The sequence below is a fragment of the Raphanus sativus genome, chromosome 6 (assembly GCF_000801105.2).
Source record: "Raphanus sativus cultivar WK10039 chromosome 6, ASM80110v3, whole genome shotgun sequence".
NCBI lineage: Eukaryota > Viridiplantae > Streptophyta > Magnoliopsida > Brassicales > Brassicaceae > Raphanus > Raphanus sativus.
Window position 1 is genome coordinate 1 of NC_079516.1, and position 18084 is coordinate 18084.

The 18084-nt window shown below is 40.9% G+C and overlaps 5 protein-coding genes across 8 annotated transcripts; 3 read left to right on the forward strand and 2 right to left on the reverse strand.

The window, feature by feature from the left end:
* Positions 1 to 160: 160 nt before the first annotated feature.
* On the forward strand, positions 161 to 3171 carry LOC108834266 (uncharacterized). Its single transcript, XM_056990091.1, is given in 7 exon segments — positions 161 to 327; positions 657 to 960; positions 1037 to 1507; positions 1584 to 1617; positions 1620 to 1685; positions 1865 to 1983; positions 2052 to 3171. Coding segments are annotated over 6 exon segments (1878 nt in total). The 5' UTR covers positions 161 to 327; positions 657 to 663; the 3' UTR covers positions 2943 to 3171.
* A 215-nt stretch (positions 3172 to 3386) lies between these two features.
* LOC108834265 (subtilisin-like protease SBT1.4) lies at positions 3387 to 6035 on the forward strand. The gene has a single exon (XM_018607605.2). The coding sequence runs from the start codon at positions 3486 to 3488 to the stop codon at positions 5808 to 5810; it is 2325 nt and encodes a 774-aa protein (XP_018463107.1). The 5' UTR covers positions 3387 to 3485; the 3' UTR covers positions 5811 to 6035.
* An 837-nt stretch (positions 6036 to 6872) lies between these two features.
* On the forward strand, positions 6873 to 7390 carry LOC108834264 (uncharacterized). The gene has a single exon (XM_018607604.2). It carries the CDS (start codon positions 6935 to 6937, stop codon positions 7289 to 7291), a length of 357 nt encoding a protein of 118 aa, XP_018463106.1. The 5' UTR covers positions 6873 to 6934; the 3' UTR covers positions 7292 to 7390.
* Positions 7391 to 9323: 1933 nt separating this feature from the next.
* On the reverse strand, positions 9324 to 11862 carry LOC108834263 (nuclear transcription factor Y subunit A-6). Of its 2 annotated transcripts, none has more exons than XM_018607603.2 (6): positions 11536 to 11862; positions 10763 to 11084; positions 10423 to 10499; positions 10282 to 10341; positions 9986 to 10162; positions 9324 to 9895 (listed from the first exon to the last, which is right to left on the reverse strand). In XM_018607603.2, exons 2-6 carry the CDS (start codon positions 11079 to 11081, stop codon positions 9623 to 9625), a joined length of 906 nt encoding a protein of 301 aa, XP_018463105.2. In that variant the 5' UTR covers positions 11082 to 11084; positions 11536 to 11862; the 3' UTR covers positions 9324 to 9622. The 2 variants fall into 2 exon arrangements, with proteins under 2 accessions (XP_018463105.2, XP_018463104.2); XM_018607602.2 differs by having other exon boundaries at positions 11540 to 11858.
* Positions 11863 to 13028: 1166 nt separating this feature from the next.
* On the reverse strand, positions 13029 to 17420 carry LOC130494340 (polyadenylate-binding protein-interacting protein 4). Of its 3 annotated transcripts, none has more exons than XM_056988856.1 (15): positions 17165 to 17420; positions 16755 to 16896; positions 16515 to 16670; positions 16274 to 16401; positions 15952 to 16136; positions 15426 to 15609; positions 15120 to 15332; positions 14914 to 15041; positions 14778 to 14841; positions 14631 to 14661; positions 14052 to 14311; positions 13825 to 13968; positions 13641 to 13733; positions 13441 to 13527; positions 13029 to 13334 (listed from the first exon to the last, which is right to left on the reverse strand). In XM_056988856.1, the coding sequence occupies exons 2-15, from the start codon at positions 16882 to 16884 to the stop codon at positions 13305 to 13307; spliced, it is 1833 nt and encodes a 610-aa protein (XP_056844836.1). In that variant the 5' UTR covers positions 16885 to 16896; positions 17165 to 17420; the 3' UTR covers positions 13029 to 13304. The 3 variants fall into 3 exon arrangements, with proteins under 3 accessions (XP_056844836.1, XP_018440948.1, XP_018440950.1); XM_018585446.2 differs by having other exon boundaries at positions 16755 to 16905; positions 17165 to 17419; XM_018585448.2 differs by having other exon boundaries at positions 14778 to 14838; positions 16755 to 16905; positions 17165 to 17418.
* Positions 17421 to 18084: the final 664 nt, after the last annotated feature.

An 18084-nucleotide genomic window follows, 5' to 3' on the forward strand; every position in this document is an offset into this window, starting at 1 on the left:
GATCCGCCCCTGGATTAATATTGTATTGTCTCTCATATTATATACACAACTAGTAATTTGATTAACGCGGCGCGAAACTACGCGTCGTTTTCTTATCACAAAACGCACCGCAGTTTATTTAAAGCAAGCAAAATCAATTTGCCTTTTTTTTTCTGTAGCTGTCTATCTAATCTATCATCACCGGAGAGAAAAGGTCCTCTTGAGACGGGGATATCGTACACACACAAGCAAGCAAGCAAGCAAGCAAGCAAGCAAACCTTATCCCTTCACACCACTCTAAAACCCTAAAATAACCAAAAGATCACGATCCCCATCTTCACATCCCAGGTTCTATTCTCATCTTCACACCAGTTGGTAGAGATTTAGGGTATTTTAGCTCACAGATCCTGATCCGAATCTTTTCAGATCATGTTAACTCGCGAAAGGAACGTCTTTTCGTGCGTAACTGTATCCAAAGTTTCCAGCTTTAGATGTTTTTTGAAGATAGTTAGATCAGTTCTGTTTTGTCTTAGACTGAGTTTAATTGATACGTTTGAATGGTATATAGATTGATCATGACAACTGCAATCCAGCTTTAGATGTTTCTGAAGATAGTTAGATCAGTTCTGTTTTGTCTTAGACTGAGTTTAATTGATATGTTTGAATGGTATATATAGATTGATCATGGCAACTGCAACTATGGCCACAGCAGCTGGAGCAGCTGCTCTTCTATACTACACTTTGAACCGGAAGCTAATAGCCGGTCCATCCGATGTTGACGATGAAGCTTCTTCTAGCCGTGGCGCTTCTTCTTCTTTGAGGATTGATCGTGTTTCCCATAGACTTATCCAAGCTCCAGCCACTTGGCTTGAAACTATCTCCACTCTCTCCGAGACTCTTCGTTTTACTTACTCCGAGACTCTAGGGAAGTGGCCTATTGGTGATCTCGCCTTTGGTATTAACTTCCTCATCAAGAGACAGGTACAAAAAAAACCCATCTCTCTCCTTAAAGCTTGAGCATTTGGTTAATTGTGTTGTTGTAATAATAACCACGCAGGGGCTTTTACATGTTGATCGTGTCTTTGGTGGTGAAGATAGTGTAGAGCTCAAAGGACCAGAAGTAGCAGATGAGCTTAGATACTATCTCCACTTACTGACGTTGTGTTGGCACTTCTCCAAGAAGACGTTTCCTTTGTTCTTGGAAGAGACTGGCTTTGCAAAAGACAACGTTCTCATCCACGAACCCAAAGCTGGGATTTTGAAGCCGGCTTATACGGTTCTTGTGGATCATAATTCGAAATGCTTTCTGCTGTTGATCCGTGGTACGCATAGCATCAAGGACACCTTGACGGCTGCCACTGGAGGGATAGTGCCGTTTCATCATACCGTTGTGAACGAGAGTGGTGTCAGCAACTTGGTCTTAGGGTATGCTCATTGTGGTATGGTTGCTGCTGCTAGGTGTATAGCGAAACTCGCCACTCCTTGTCTTCTCAAGGGTCTTGAGCAGTATCCAGATTATAAAATCAAGGTAGTCCACTCTCTAACCCCCCCCCCCCCCCCCCCTCGTGTCACTCTTTGGCCTTATAAACGTTTTTGTTTGGCAGATCGTTGGGCACTCTTTGGGTGGTGGAACGGCTGCTCTTTAACGTATATATTGAGGGAGCAGAAGATGCTCTCTACAGCTACATGTGTTACATTTGCCCCAGGTTATTCGTCCAACATTGACTTCAGTTACATACATCTAGTGATGATACCTTTTTTTTTTAATTATACAGAGGTATCGTGACCCTACATAAGTGGTCTAGACTAGTCATAATCATGTGTTGGTCCTCTGTCCGATGATACCTTCTCATGAGACTGAGCTTTTGTTTCCTGTGTTATTCAGCTGCTTGTATGACTTGGGAACTAGCTGACTCTGGTAACGACTTCATTGTAACCGTAGTAAATGGAGCTGATCTGGTGCCTACATTTTCTGCTGCATCAGTAGATGACTTACGCGCTGAGGTTAGCTTCCTGAACCTACCAGATTATATGCCTTGACAATGCTTCATTTATATATTGTACTTCTTCAGGTAACAGCATCTGCTTGGCTAAATGATCTGAGGAATCAGATCGAACGGACTCGAATCCTCAGCACTGTGTATCGCTCAGCGACGGCTTTGGGATCTCGTCTTCCGTCTATGGCCAGTGCCAAAGCCAAAGTTGCTGGTGCTGGTGCTATGCTGCGCCCAGTGTCTAGCGGCACACAGGTTGTGATGAGGAGAGCTCAGAGTATGCTGACCCGCCCTGCGCTGAGCTTGTCGTCTTGGTCGTGTATGGGACCCAGGCGTAGAGCCGCTGCGGCTACTCAACCGAACTCGGAACATCAGATCGAAGCAGCTTCAGATCCTCTTGTTGCTGCTACCACGAGCGAAGAAAGTAATGGGAAGTGGAAATCAGAAGCCGAGTGTTCTAGTCTTGGAGCCGCCACTGATCTTGACGAGTGTGAGGATCCAGAGGATATCGAAACGCGGCAAGAGCGAATGACTGAAGCGGAGCTATGGCAGCAGCTGGAGCATGACCTTTACAACGAGGACGGCTCTTCAGAGCTGCCTGAAGAAGAAGCCGATGTTGCGAAAGAGATCAAGGAAGAAGAGGAAGCCGTGATCGCAGAGGCGGGTGTGGCTCAGCCAGAGAGGAAAGAGTCTCTCAGATTCCTCCCGCCAGGGAAGATTATGCACATCGTCACGGTCCGGTCCGAGGCTGTAGAGGCAAACGAAGAAGAAGATGCGTTGGATAGGGCTGAGACGGTGGAGACGACGGTGGAGGAGGGAAGAGTAGGAATCTTTCTGACGCCGAGGTCGTTGTATAGTAAAGTGAGGTTATCGCAGAGGATGATAAGCGATCACTTCATGCCTGTTTACAGACGACAGCTTGAACGGTTGATACAAGAGCTAACACTCGAACATGAACAACAGCCTTGATTGAAGCTGCTTATGTTCGTGTTTTAGTTCCTTTTTTTTTGTGTATTTACAGTTGTACATACTTGTCATATTGAGTATTTACCTATAAGAAAGCTTTCTTTGGGTTCTTGGTGGGTTTATACAACGCGACCTTGTTTCTTCCCTAGGCAAACAAACCATGTACTATCATGTATGTAATATCTGAACTTGTTGTAATGATTGAGTTTCATAGTTTTGAATCTTTCGATAATTGCTTTATGCCGCGTTTGCTTCTTATTGGTTCGTCGATTTGTCAAACTGCTCCTACCTGCCACTTTTTTTATAACGACCTCAAGATTCTTATTATCCTCGTGTCAATATCAAATGCCCATCGCAGTCATGTGACCCACGTCTCCTCCTTGATACTTCTATTATTAATTATATAGTTTTACATAACATGTTATCTCTTGGGAGACGCATTTGGCACCAATTATTCATATATTGCTGACGTGGCATAAGATTCAGAAGCCTAAATAAATACGTTCACCAAACGATCGAATCTTCTTCAATCTATCCGCCATTGCAATGGCCGCTAAGCTCTCTCTCTCCTCCTCCGTCTTAGTCGTTTTCTCTCTCCTCATCTGTTTCTATCCGGCATCATCTTCGTGGGATGGATTAGACTCATACATCGTCCATGTGCAGGGATCTCACAAGCCCTCTCTCTTCTCCTCCCACAGCCATTGGCACAACTCTCTCCTCCGCTCCCTCCCATCCTCACCCCAACCGGCGACTCTCCTCTACTCCTACTCACGCGCCGCTCACGGCTTCTCCGCTCGTCTCTCGCCTTCCCAGACCTCCGCTCTCCGCCGTCACCCCTCCGTCATCTCCGTCATACCGGATCAGGCGCGTGAGATCCACACCACTCACACCCCTGCCTTCCTCGGCTTCTCCGATAACTCCGGCCTCTGGAGCAACTCCAATTACGGCGAAGACGTCATCGTCGGCGTTCTGGACACCGGAATCTGGCCGGAGCATCCGAGTTTCTCCGATTCGGGTCTGGATCCCGTTCCTTCTACATGGAAAGGCGCGTGCGAGACCGGACCTGATTTTCCCGCGTCGTCTTGCAACCGTAAGCTCATCGGAGCTCGAGCGTTCCACAAGGGACATCTCACGCATCATCCGCGCGCGGAGGAGGAATCGAGATCCCCGCGCGATACAGCTGGTCACGGGACGCACACCGCATCAACCGCGGCGGGATCCGTTGTGGTCAACGCGAGTCTGTACCAGTACGCGCGAGGCGTGGCGCGTGGGATGGCGTCGAAGGCTAGAATCGCCGCTTACAAAATCTGTTGGACTGGCGGTTGTTACGATTCGGATATCCTCGCGGCGATGGATCAGGCCGTTGCGGATGGTGTCCACGTCATCTCTCTTTCCGTTGGCGCCAACGGTTTCGCGCCAGAGTATCACAAAGACTCCATCGCGATCGGAGCCTTCGGAGCGATGCGGCACGGTATCGTCGTCTCGTGCTCCGCCGGAAACTCAGGTCCTGGACCTCAGACCGCCACCAACATCGCTCCCTGGATCCTAACCGTCGGCGCATCGACGGTGGACAGAGAGTTTACCGCGAACGCGATCACCGGAGACGGGAGAATCTTCACCGGAACGTCGCTCTACGCCGGCGAACCTCTCCCCGACTCTCAGATCCCTCTGGTGTACTCCGGCGACTGCGGAAGCAGACTGTGCTTCCCCGGGAAGCTGAACTCGTCCTTGGTGGAAGGGAAGATCGTTCTCTGCGACAGAGGAGGCAACGCGAGAGTCGAGAAAGGAAGCGCCGTCAAGATCGCCGGCGGAGCCGGCATGATTCTCGCCAACACGGCTGATAGCGGCGAAGAACTCACCGCCGATTCGCATCTCGTCCCCGCGACGATGGTCGGAGCTAAAGCCGGAGATCAAATCCGCGACTACATTCAAAAATCAGACTCCCCCACCGCGACGATCAGCTTCTTGGGGACTTTGATCGGACCGTCTCCTCCTTCTCCAAGAGTCGCAGCCTTCTCTAGCCGTGGACCAAATCACATAACACCGGTTATCCTCAAACCGGACGTGATCGCGCCAGGTGTTAATATATTAGCCGGTTGGACCGGAATGGTCGGTCCAACAGATTTAGATATCGACCCGAGACGAGTCGAATTCAATATAATCTCCGGTACGTCGATGTCGTGCCCTCACGTGAGCGGGCTCGCGGCTCTCCTCCGTAAAGCTCATCCCGACTGGTCACCGGCAGTGATCAAATCCGCACTCGTGACAACCGCTTACGATACGGAGAACTCCGGCTATCCGATCGAGGATCTCGCCACCGGGGAACCGTCGAACTCGTTCGTCCACGGAGCGGGACACGTGGATCCGAACAAAGCGTTGAACCCCGGTTTGGTCTACGACGTCGACGCGAAAGAGTACGTCGCGTTCCTCTGCGCCGTGGGGTACGAGTTCCCGGGGATTCTAGTCTTCCTTCAAGATCCGTCTCTTTACGACGCCTGCGAGACGAGCAAGCTCAGAACCGCCGGAGATCTTAACTACCCGTCTTTCTCCGTCGTTTTCGGATCGAGTGTAGATGCTGTTAAGTACATGAGAGTTGTCAAGAACGTGGGGAGCAATGTCGACGCGGTGTATGAAGTCGGGGTTAAGTCTCCGGCGAATGTGGAGATCGATGTGTCTCCGAAGAAGCTTGTGTTTAGTAAGGAGACTAGGGAGCTGGAGTACGAAGTGTCGTTTAAGAGTGTTGTGCTTGGTGGCGGGGTTGGATCCGTTCCGGGTCATGAGTTCGGGTCGATTGTATGGACAGACGGTGAGCATGTCGTTAAGAGCCCGGTGGCTGTTCAGTGGAGTCAGGGCTCAGTTCAGTCATTCTGATTGATGATTAAAGTTGCGTTCTGAATTTCGATTGGGTTTATTAATGGGCCGAGTTGTAAATTGAGCCCATCATTTTACTCATTGTTGAGCCCTTACTCTTGGGTTAGAAGAGTACTATGCATGGGGTGAATGGACAGACAATTCGATTTGCATTGTGAAATGTTTTCATGTAATAAAACAGTCCATTTCGTTACAATTGAAAAAAAAGGAGTCGTTTTCTTTATATGTAATAAATAACTTCAATATTTGATTCGGTGAATGCTTTTAATTCGGAAAGGTAGAAGATAAAATGAAATTGTACACACAAAGAACACTCTATAGCAATAGAGTCAACAACACTCAACATCAAAACCATAAATGAATAAAGGAATATTAGCCGTCCATGATTCAATGCACACAAAAAAAAAAATTTAGAAGAGAAGTCAATAAAAATATACTTTTCCCGGGTGAATGGTTCTCACTAGTACCTACATAATTGCATTGAAGTTGACTTTCTATGTAACAGAGACAAAAGCGGTCCCTAGAGCTAACGTAACTATAGTGTCGTCTTCTGTACCAACGCATAGCTCGGCTTTACTTTTGTCTAGCCTAAGCTTATCTACTTACATTTCTTTTATTCCATTAGTCATTTGCGCTTTGATTAGATCATTACCGATATATACGAAACTATAATAACCAAGCATCAACTTTAACTACGACCACACAAACATGATTCATGTAAAACATACATAACATATGGTCAATTAACTCGAGAGGAGACAAGACATTTACAAGCATCTTGTATGTTTTTAGTCCCAAGAAATAGTAATTTAATAACTTTATAATTATACGTCTCAATTCACAAGAACATGAATATATGTGGTACAACTGAAATGTCGTGATATATAGGTCATCCCCCTACACACACAGATAAGCTGTGTGTTTTTTTGTTACAAATAGTTTATGATTTGGACATAAATTAGTATTAGTTTACGGAAATTACGTAATGTGTCACATAAGCCGTAATTGACCACATAACTAATTTCATGACCCTAGTCTCTCTATATATAAGTCTCTCAATCTTAACTCCATAAACACACCTCTCTATTTCTTTTCCTCAACAAAACTCTCTCGTGAGATCCCAAATGGATACACATTCATTCATCACCTCCGCGTTCCGATGGCCGTCAAGTCGCCGGAAGGTCTATCTTCGTCGGCGTAAGCCGCAAGTTGTACGTCTCGGCGGAAGAAATTGTTCGCCACGTGGGAGATTCTCGCTCAAGAGGGTGGTGACAAAGATGAGGTTCAAGTGGCTGAGACTCTACTACGTGAGGCTCGTGAAGATGATCAGAGGGTATTATCGTAACTTGGCGCAGGAGTTTGCTGACGCCGGAGCTACAACTATCCAGCAGCGGATGACGGTGGAAACGGCGGCTTTTGCCGCTCCGGGTTTGGGGCTATCTTTCTGTCCCGTGTCCGGTCAACGTTTTTTTCTTGTTTAGCTGAATTTTTCAAGTTAATTAATAGTTTCAAAGTAATTAATTACCTTTGTACTATTGTTTTTTTTTATTCCAAAACTTCCTATTATACTACTTTGGATTTCTTATGAAAAGTAGGTGTACAAGAATAAATTTATATTCAACAGTTCTGTCACAAAAAAAGAAAAAAAAAGAAAAACGTGGAATAACATGGGAAGAGACTTGAGATCTAACTCTAAGAGTAACTAATTGAGAAACAAATACGTATTAGCTAGGCATTGATTTACAGGATATGTCTGTTCTTGTGGTGGAATTATTTTTGATCTTTCAGACTTCTAAGAAAATTATATGAGGCCTTCAGGACCAACTAAACCATCAGAAAGAGTTCTACACGGATTAGCATGGACAACAGTTTAAAAAGTCGTGTCCTCTAGGCCGATGTGGAACTTCTGCTGGCCACAAGGCCCATAACCACTCTCGCAAACTAAGGTTTATACCTTGCTTTCTCTCTATTTCATTCAGTTTGTTTTCAGTGTATGTTTCTTAATTATTTTTTTTGGTAAAATATGTTTCTTAATTTAGCTTTGGCTTAACATTCGCAGACTTTTGTTCTTTAAAATATAACGCATCAGATTTAGTAAAAAAATAATCAAAGAAAATTAAGGGAGTTAATTTTTTATGAATTAATTCATTTTATTTTTAAGTGTGAAAATAGTATGAATCAATTGAAATATATTTATCAGGAACTAACTGAAATCTCACTTCAAGTAACAGTTCAAAAAAAAAATCATTTCAATTACGTATGAGGAAATGGCGCCGACTCCACTGAATCCTGTTTTTCATGTTGTAAAGTTAGCTATGGTTCGGATCCTGTCGACCCAACTGATGAAATACACAACACATAATGAATATCTATTTCCTTTATTAGCATGCAAATTCTGTAAAGAACGTAAATCGTTCCTCCAAAGAAGAGATTAACTCTGAGAGTTTATGGCTTTGTTAAACGTTTTAATTTTCTGTTCTCAAACTGAATATTGGGTTATTTGACAAAAGCTATTGGGTGTAAAGAAGAGAAATCATTGGGTTAATAAACCCAAAATGTTTTCTTTTTTAGTCCAGCACATTAAAGTCGATCCAAAGCGGGTTGAATTTTCTCGGTTAAAGAGATATTATTCCTTAGTTTCTGATCTTAAAATTGTTGTTGTTTGATTGTTCCAGCGACGTTCTTAAGCAAGTTCAAGTGTCCAAGCCTCGAAGAAGAAAGAAAGCTTCTGATGTGCTTTTTTTTTATTGCTCGCTTATCAAAATACTCAAAACAGATGTATAGTGTTGTTATGTGGAAATTATAACTTCATGTGTCGCTCTCTCTTGCGTTTTATGCAGTGAGATTCTTTGACTTTGGTTACAATCGTTAATTGTTTTTAAAAACTTCTCTGAGTAATAGTCTAATAGATGTTTCTCACTTTGCGTTCAGCATTAAAACTTTTCAACTTACAGAGTCTTGGCAATGGGGACCATCAAAAGTCATTACCTCCCCACTACTACTAGCGTACTTCATCCAAGTTCAATTGCTTACAACAAAGGACCACAGCTTTAGAGTTAATATTTCAGATTTTTCAAATCACTTGCAAAGTTGGTACTTGTCTTTTGTTGCAAAACCAATGTAAATGTTGACATTTGAAGGATTGTTTTCAACTCTCTGTGTTCTTATATTTAGGGAGATGATGATGATAGTAATTTTTTTTTTTTGCAGTTGTATCTCTTTGTAAGAGATTCAAAGGTACACTTTGGAGCTTAGAGATCCTGTATGAGGGGTGGAACCACTGTTGTCAGCTGTTCATAAGGTTCAGGTCTCTAACAAATGTCTTCTTAGACTGTTTGTTTAGACTTATAGTGTGCTTAATTCCTAGACGATTATATGGCTTGTGTAGATTATGTAAACTTTAGAACGTCGGATTTAAGAAAAGTAAAATGGACATTTTGTGTTACATTTCAAGCTGATGAGTTAGTTCTCTCTGATTGTTAATACTACCATGTATAATATATATATGATTAATTAGTTGTACACAACACTGGTTTTATACAAATATATATTACATAAATCTCAAATCCATGTAGGTTCGGAACTATTAAGTTCAAACCAAGTATCAACAATCCAACAGCATAAACAATCCCATAAAAGAAAAGAACAAACTAGTTGAAAGATTTTCAACTTCATTTTCTTTTTTTTTTTTTTTTTTTTTTTTTTGCAGTAGAGATTGCAGAATGTAGAATTCAAAGACAGAGCACACTTTTATGGATCAGTAATAGCCAAGGATGACTTCCCGTCATGGTCTCTCATCAACACCACTATTCTCACATGAGAACTGAGACATGGTGGTTTGATGGATAACCTGAGAATCTGAGTTGTGGGTCTTGTTGGAACATGTCGTTGTTGTTCCCAGTTAAGTCCGGGCCACTAGACCCGACCGCAACAAGGCCCAAAATGTCCACTTGCCTGAGCTTGACCGATTTGGCCAAGGATGGAGGAGATTTTGATTCTTGAAGCTTCTTTGTGTTGAGAAAACGTCCACCAGAGCCTCTAGCTCTCTTTAACGCATGAAGATGGCGAGACTCGTGAAGGTATGGCTGCATTATTCATAGACAAAGTCAGTTTCTGTAGACATAAACCTCTGAAACTTTCTTTAAGTTGTATCTAGTTATAGAGATAAACCATACTTTGCGGACTCTGATGAGCTTATTCTGAGCTTCAAGCTTCGCACGGCGCTGCCTGCGACGGAGAATGGCTTGGTATTGCTTCGCATTGACGAAAACTGGTTCGTTCTCTGGAATGTTGTGAGGAAGAAGCATTCTAGAAGGAACCATCAACTCTCCAGTTTGTGGATGCTGCAGAACCTTCATAGATTTACCATAAACAAAAAGGAATACTTAGATCACATATCATTCAAGCAAAGGCTTCACTGCGATAAGATGTAACAAGAGCGCTATCATGGGATGTAATCAATGTGTATTACCGTGTGTTGTGATGCATATGGAAAAGACATGAAACCATTGCCATGTAGAGACCAAGAAGCCTGAAGGTTTAGAACACAGACGTCATTAGTTTTTGTGTTTACAACGTTTATAATAAGGTCAAAGATGATTGGTTGATTAACCTCAATAGCAGGAGGAACCACTGAGTTTTGAGAAACCTTTGACACGATTGGTTTTGGATGACTTCCACAAGGATAACCTGAGTCCAAAACAAGAAAACAGATCAGCTACAAAACATTGCATCTTGTGACAGACACCAGATGTATAATATTGTCCGCATTGGACTTAGACTCTCATTGATTTGTTCTTACTTTGGTTGCTCTCCTCACTCTAAATAGATTTGGACCAGATTTATATATTAAACTTTTTTTTGGTCTAATATCGGAGGTGAGACATATTTATTCTAACATTACAAATGCATGTGAACTCTCTTTGTGCAAAAGTAAAATTTGAAAGTTGAACCTGAGAGATGGGTAACAAAGTTGTGGCCACAACGATTACTATTATGTCCCCCCAAACTTGCAACGTCACCAAATGACTCTCCTCCAGTGGATTGTGTAGAGGAAGAATCATCATGGCCCTGCAATTGAAAACCAGTTTGTTTCATCCCTGGGAAATGGGTAGACATCATCTCCATCGTCATCAAGCTTAACGTGTTGTTGTTGTTGTTGTCGGTCATGGATGATGATGATGATCCTTGGACATTTGAGTTAGTGAACATGGATTTTCCCCAAGAAGTTGTAGGACTAGACAATGAATCTTTGCTATGGAACTCTTGCATTATCTGAAACGTTACTTTAGTTAAGCTAATCTAGCTCCAGATCATAGTATATCCATGAAAAGAGACAATATCACCACCCAGTCAAAGTATAAAAGACTAGTCATAAATCAATTGGAACGAATTTTAAACAGTTCTTGATTCAAAGAAAGAACAACAGATCTAAGAAAAAACAAGAAAAAGTATCAGATCCGATGATGAAACTAAATAGGAAGCAAAGATTCTGAATTTGAAAACCGACGGACTAACAAGTCAGATCAAAACATTTGAAACGTTCACAAAAAGCACGAACATGCAAAAAAGAAAAATCAATCACAGAGAATCCTGGAACTGTAACTACATAACCATGGAAATATCAAAAAAAAAACCTCGAACTTTAATGATCCAGTTCAAAAGAACAAACTAGAAAAAAATATAACATACCCAAAAAATAGAGACAAACAAAGCGTTTGTTTACCTACCAATCACCCAAAAATGGGTATGTTTCCTCTCAGAGCAGAGTACAAATAGTCAAAATATAAATCATGTGAGGTTGAGATGATGCATGTCTCCTTCCTCAAAACATGGTTTCTTTCTTTCTTTTGAATTCTTTCACTTTCTCTGAATATTGAGTGTTATTGGCTAGAGAGGAAAGCTTAACCTTACTTTTATTTCTCTTCTGCAATACCAACTTTCCACCACTAATTCACTGTGAACACCACCTATTAGCTGACACTAGTTACATTAATATTAACATTATTCGTTTTTACATTATTTATCATTCTTATCTTCCTTTTGTTTTATTCCTCAACAGATAAAATCCATTTAGCAAATTTTTAGTGAACTGAACTTTACAAATAAAATCTTTTTTTCTAGGAAATGATAGTTCTTACTTCAAATATTAGGAGAAGTCTTTTGAAGTACAAATACTTGAAACATAAGAGATTAATCAGATGTAGAAAGTTGGTTTCTGATGTCCGAAGAAAAATTTGTCTGAAAATATTTAATTCACAGCCGCCATATTACTGTTCTAAAACCACGCGCTTCTCGATCTCGCGTGATACTCACGTATGGGTTGGAAGATGAAACACGTCACAACTCACAAGCAACATAGACACTTCCCTTCCTTTTTGTTTGTCGTTTATAGTCTCAAGTTTTTGTCGGAGTTTCGGGTCCCCTTTTCTATACGATATTTTAACATAATACCTAAATAAAAAATAATTAAGAATCAATAATTAGATAACGACTAGTTGAGAATAGATTTAAAACCAATGGTCCAATACCAGTTTACCATACCAACCATGCCGAAGAACAGTAGATTTAAAAAAAAACTTAAAGCAAAAGTTTTGGTGGAAGTTATCTTAATGACGCAATCAATCAAAATCCTTTCAAAAATCTATGTCATTTTTATTTTATTTGATGGGTAAAAGTAAATCGGCATTAAGTCATGCAAGGAGAAGTATCCTTTTCCCCATTTCTTATTAAAAATATACTCGTACGTTATTTCTAGATGAAGATTCGTGAGCAATCATAATTCATAAACTCGAGCGACTGATAGAATCTCCACTTAACAAGGCAAATTAGTTTTTGGATGTTGAGTGAGAATCGTCAAAAGGAAAAAAAAAACACAAACGGCTCAACCCAATTACAAAAATGATATGCAGCTAAATTAGGTATGATTTGTTTTTCTGCCCACCAAAATAGTCTCAACGACATTACCCACAACTCCATATTCGTTACTATGATGTTACTTTCTAGATACCAGCTATGGATAGCAACGTTTAACGTCTCCTACTAAATGATACGTCGTGCCCATAACAAAATAACGAATATTTTTGCGAGCACAACAATATATACAAGAATATATTTGCGTGCTTAGATTTTCTTTTCCTCTTAAACCACTCACAAGTTTCATTTTTTTTGAGCAACACAAACCAAAATGCTAACGAATCAGTGACGACGCATGAGAAAGACCTAAACTCTAAAATATGTATATCTTCAGAATACAAATATATTACAAATACTGTAGATAGTTTTTTGCTTCTTTTTTTTGTTTTTCTTAAATGAGATAAAAATCCGACCGGGGAATCTTAAAAAGGAGAAAATAGATCCAGTGACTGGCTAAGGAAAGGGAGAGAAACAAAAAAAAAAGGAGAGAACGTAAACCAAAACAGAGGGTTGCGGGTTCGTTCACATCCTTCCCAAGAAAAAAAAGAAAAGACAACACATCATATCACCATCGGTTAATTACTCTCGTCCATGATTATATGGATTTTCCTGTAAACACACACAGAGACCGAGCGAGCGAGATCTCAGCTTCTAAAAGCTAAAACACTTTGAACATAAATACAAAAAAAAAGGAAGAGGGAAATATATAACTAACCGGCTGGTATGGAGGAGGCGGCATGTAAACCATTTGCGGCCTAGGCTGACGACCCATCATCATTTGCTGCTGCTGTTGCTGCGGAAACTAAAACATCACAACAATTCCAAAACCCATTACACTTCTTCTTTTATACTTTTGATGATCTCTTGTGAATACTGATATGGTTATAATTTTGTGTTGTTAGTGTCAATTCATACCTGGGGTTGTGCATTTGGAGGATAGAAGGCTTGAGGATGCTGGTGGCCTGGATAATAAATCACCTGCTGCTGTCCTGGATATTGCGGTTGAATCTGCAAAATTTTACATGGCGAACTTTAGACACTTCTGATTAGTTTTCAGAGTATTGAGTTTAGGTTTGTATACAAACACCCTGGAACTTACTCCGTAACCAAGAGGCATTCCAGGCATCTGCTGAACAGCTGCAGGTGCAGCAGGGTAGTAGAATGATGCATCTGCCATTGGAGGCTGAGGTCGCGCAGCAGCTGTTGGTTTGAAACTCTTTGCGTTTGGATTCAGTTTGAATTCCTGATCACACCCAACGACTCTTGTGATTAGTTAAAATAGATAACAATTACACATTATATATCAAGTTTGAACTAAAAAATAACCTTTGCATTCGGATTAAGAGTGGACTTTTCAGATGATGACAAAGAACCAATTGATGAGCTTGGTGATAGTCCAGGACGACTTGATGTTGAAGGACCTGGGCGGCTCTCTGTACTTCTTCTTGAAGCCGACCCAGTAAAGCTTTCAGGTTTTGGTTTACCAGAAACTTCACTGACTTGCCTTTCTTTCTCAGCAACAGTCTTCCACGCCGAGGTTCCACTACCACCACCACCACCACCAAGTTTTGCACCTTCTTTGGTATCTATATTCCAGACACACAATATATTCTTAACACTCACGTGCTTGTGTACACAAATAACTTTTTCTAGATTCTATTTGGCGACTTAAAAAGAGTCCACCATCACTGGAACATTATTGACCGCCACTATATAGTAAGTTGAGATAAACGTGAATATAAATGGTAAGTGTCAGGCCGAGTGAAAAACTTGAGACATGCTTGTAAAAATGAAAAGGTATTTCTACGTGTAGAACAGGAAAACAAGTTCAGACTCTGTGGGCATGAAATTGTTCAAACGGATAAACAAATATAGAAAAGAGAGCAAGAAAGAAGTAGCGTATACCTCCATGACCAGAAACTGATTCCTCAGCTGACTGTGTTAATAGAAAGGAAGCCAAAGAACCAATGTTAAAAAATAATAGAACGAGGATTTAATTGCCAAACGCAATCAGTGATTAAAGACGCATAAAAAACATGGAGGTGAATTTACTCTGTTACTGTGGGAAAACTCTGGATTATTCTTGTTTCTTCGCTCACCCAACTGGCTCTCACTGCTTTGTCAAGAGAAACCAAATGTGAGAGCAGGTTTTTTAGTAGCCCACAAGGTGATGGGAAAGAAAAAAGACCTGATACTGCTGCCTGAGGCAGAAAAATCTTTGGATCGCTGTTCAGAGGGAAGGTGCTGAGCATGATCATCGGATATAGAGCAGCTTTGATCTACATTTGTATTATTCCGAGAAGGCTGACTGGCATCCTGAATGAAAATGAATCTCAATATCAACAACTGTTCTGGAAGAAACTATTATCAAAAAAAAAAAGAACTCAACCGTACCCGTAATTCTTCATATCCCTTGCCACTAGAAGAAGCTGGCTTCTGGACAGTAGAAGAAGATGACCCACCAAAAGTCTCATCGTTGCAAGTGTCCAGCAATTCGTCGTCCTCCTCATCAAACCCACTATCATCAAATGCATCAGCTGGAAGGACAGCTGAGTATTTAGATTCCTCGTCAATATCAAATTTCTCATTGAGCTGAAAGCCTCTTTCCTGCAGGCAACGAACAATTAGAAATCTGAATTTATATAATAACAACAAAAAACGTAGGGATCAGGCTGTGCAAATAAAACCGCCAAAAATCACCTCTGCTACATGAAGATCTCGGGTATTTTCACCCTCAATCTCTCTCGCGATTCTCTGGGCTCTCTCTTCCATCTCTCTAGTCCGAATACCTCTGTCAAGTTTTGTGGTATAGATTTCCTCATCGAAAGTGCTCTTGACTCCAAACAGTGACTCATTCACTTTAAACTGATCCCATCCCCTACCCCTACAAACAGAAACGTATCAGCTGAGCATACTACCTGTAAATAGTCAAGTTATGAGAGATACGGAAACAATAGTCTTCCTAAACTTATGGACATTCACCAAAGCTCTTCCCCACAATAAGCTAATATGCTCTCACTAAAAAAAAAAACTAGCTCAACAGAGGGATAGAAAGATCAGAGCTTTCCAAAAGGAATATCATAACCAGTACAAAGTGCAATCACAAAAAAATAATCTATTCATTCCCATCACTCTCTCACATACATCGTTAAGCTAAGAAACAATGGTCTAAGGATCACGCATCCAATAAATATTGCAACATATTCAAATATGTGTGTATATATACCTCTTCCAAGGGTCATCAAACACATTATCCAGACCCTGAGGAACATCTCCATCAGGTATCCAGGGTTTAAGCTCTCTTCCCTGGTCAACATGATACAACTTTGATATAGAGGAGTCCGTCAACAGTTCCCCCGGCTTCTCACTCTGAGCGGCATTCAACATACCGTCACTGGATATGGAGAGATCCTAACACAAACATTGATTATATAAGAAATTAAAATGTCAAATCTCAACGTAATGTCCCTGCCATAGTGCCATGTAACGCACTGACATAAACTTAAAACAGAAAAAAGATCGACTTTTACTAATAAAAGCAAACACACCTTAGCTATAACTTGGACAAGTTCATCAGCAGGAATAATGAATGTCTTGGAAGGTGGCTTTCTGACAAGGGTTTTATGCCCTCTTAGAGAACCATCTTTAATCAAGGATGCCATCTTTAGAATGATTCCTGGAAAATTCAAAGAAACTTTAAAAAATGGCAAGAGATAGTAATGTATATCTATGCTTCACATTCACATATCTAAGCAAAAAAACAAAAGAAACTCTGATTCAGAACCTCACCAAAATCCTTCTCCACATCAGCAGCATGGAAAATCCCACTATAAACCGATCCATTTTTGAGATGCACTTCCACCTGATGCCCAATCTTACACGTGGTGAGGTACACTAAACCATCGCGTGAATGCCCCTTGAAGCTTCCAGCTTCCCCATTGGATGCTGAATATATACATTAACAAACATAAGAACTCAGAACATGATGTTGCAGATAGATACATCACAGAGTATATATAAACAGCTAACCTGCATTCAGTGTATTTGCGGGATGCGACTTTACAGACTTGGCCTTATTCAGAACTCCCTCTCTTTCTCCTCTTACGTATGGAGATCCATTTGATGAAGACTTAGACGGAAGACCGGGTTGCATATTCATCGCAGCCTCAAACTGTTCAAACTAAACAAAGTAAGGGAGTTAAAGAAAAAAGGAATAGTTAAGAGCAATCAATAAGCCGTAGACAATTAAGTTCAGGTGTGAACTCTTGGTGCACATAATCGATCTATTTGTTAAAGAGATCCTCCAACGTAATCTATTTTATTCCAGTAAATCAAAACCCTAAATCGACCACCTGAATCACCAAATCCCCAAAAAATCTACCTCGATAACGCGAAATAAACACAAGATCAAAGAGAATAGATTCCTAATCATTCATTACCTCAAAAAAGAAAAATCGATCCCGATCCGAAACGAACTCGCCGGCGGCACAAACCTACAAAACGAAATGCTCCGGAGAAGGGACGAGCTCGATCGATTGGGTTAAACCGGAGCGAGTTAGGGTTTCGCTACGGAGCTGAGAATCGCGCGCGGAGAGAGTGACGGTTAACCGATTCGGAGGCTTGATTGCGTGAAGCAAAAATGATGAAAAGAGAGAAGAGCTGCGGCACGGCACAGATCGATGTATGGGGGGAAATGAATCAGCTACGGAGAAGTGCATGGTAAAACTTAGATGGACTCTTCTTTCTTGTGACGGTTTGGATTTGAGCGGGCTATTGACTATATTTGGGCCAAGAATTAATGGGCTCAGCGTCGGTTATTAACTGAATTTAGACCCAAACTTTGTGGTTGTTCATTTCTTTGCACTATCTCCTTTACCTTAGCCAACCAGAACGTCTGTTTTATCATTTATGCAATGCTTTTAGTAAAAACAAAAAGGATTATAGTTTTACCTTTTGTGAAAGAAATTAGCAAGAATAAAGAGATTTATCAAAGCGTTGAGCATCAATACTATTAATTTTTCAACATGTCCAACTGATATTAATTGGGTCCAACATATTTTATAACTGTATTTAGATGATTTATCTAAATATCATATAACCACATTAGATAACCACCTTCTAAAAGTTATTAAAATCCACGTTATAACTGTTCCTACCAAAAACAGTTACTTTTTTCTTTCAAATAAAGTTTTGAATTTATCAGACAGGTCTGTGATTTGGAAAATAAACGAAGTACCATTTCCATGATACAATTTTTAGAAAATAAACGACGTGATGTACATAGGATATTATATTTCTTATGAAACTTTAAAAGTTAACTAATATTAATATTAATTAATGGTGGAAGCGGGTTACTATT

What these genes read in the sequence shown, in the direction of transcription:
- LOC108834265 (XM_018607605.2), top strand. Translation starts at nt 3,486, where the DNA reads ATGGCCGCTAAGCTCTCTCTCTCCTCCTCCGTCTTAGTCGTTTTCTCT.
- LOC108834264 (XM_018607604.2), top strand. Translation starts at nt 6,935, where the DNA reads ATGGATACACATTCATTCATCACCTCCGCGTTCCGATGGCCGTCAAGT.
- LOC108834263 (XM_018607603.2), bottom strand. Translation starts at nt 11,081, where the DNA reads ATGCAAGAGTTCCATAGCAAAGATTCATTGTCTAGTCCTACAACTTCT. An exon ending in TGGTTCCTCCTGCTATTGAG is followed by an intron (nt 10,342 to 10,422) that starts GTTAATCAACCA and finishes CTAAACCTTCAG; the next exon opens with GCTTCTTGGTCTCTACATGG. An exon ending in AGCTCATCAGAGTCCGCAAA is followed by an intron (nt 9,896 to 9,985) that starts GTATGGTTTATC and finishes TGAATAATGCAG; the next exon opens with CCATACCTTCACGAGTCTCG.
- LOC130494340 (XM_056988856.1), bottom strand. Translation starts at nt 16,884, where the DNA reads ATGAATATGCAACCCGGTCTTCCGTCTAAGTCTTCATCAAATGGATCT. An exon ending in CGCAAATACACTGAATGCAG is followed by an intron (nt 16,671 to 16,754) that starts GTTAGCTGTTTA and finishes GTATATATTCAG; the next exon opens with CATCCAATGGGGAAGCTGGA. An exon ending in CGCCTCCTCCATACCAGCCG is followed by an intron (nt 13,335 to 13,440) that starts GTTAGTTATATA and finishes GTGTGTTTACAG; the next exon opens with GAAAATCCATATAATCATGG.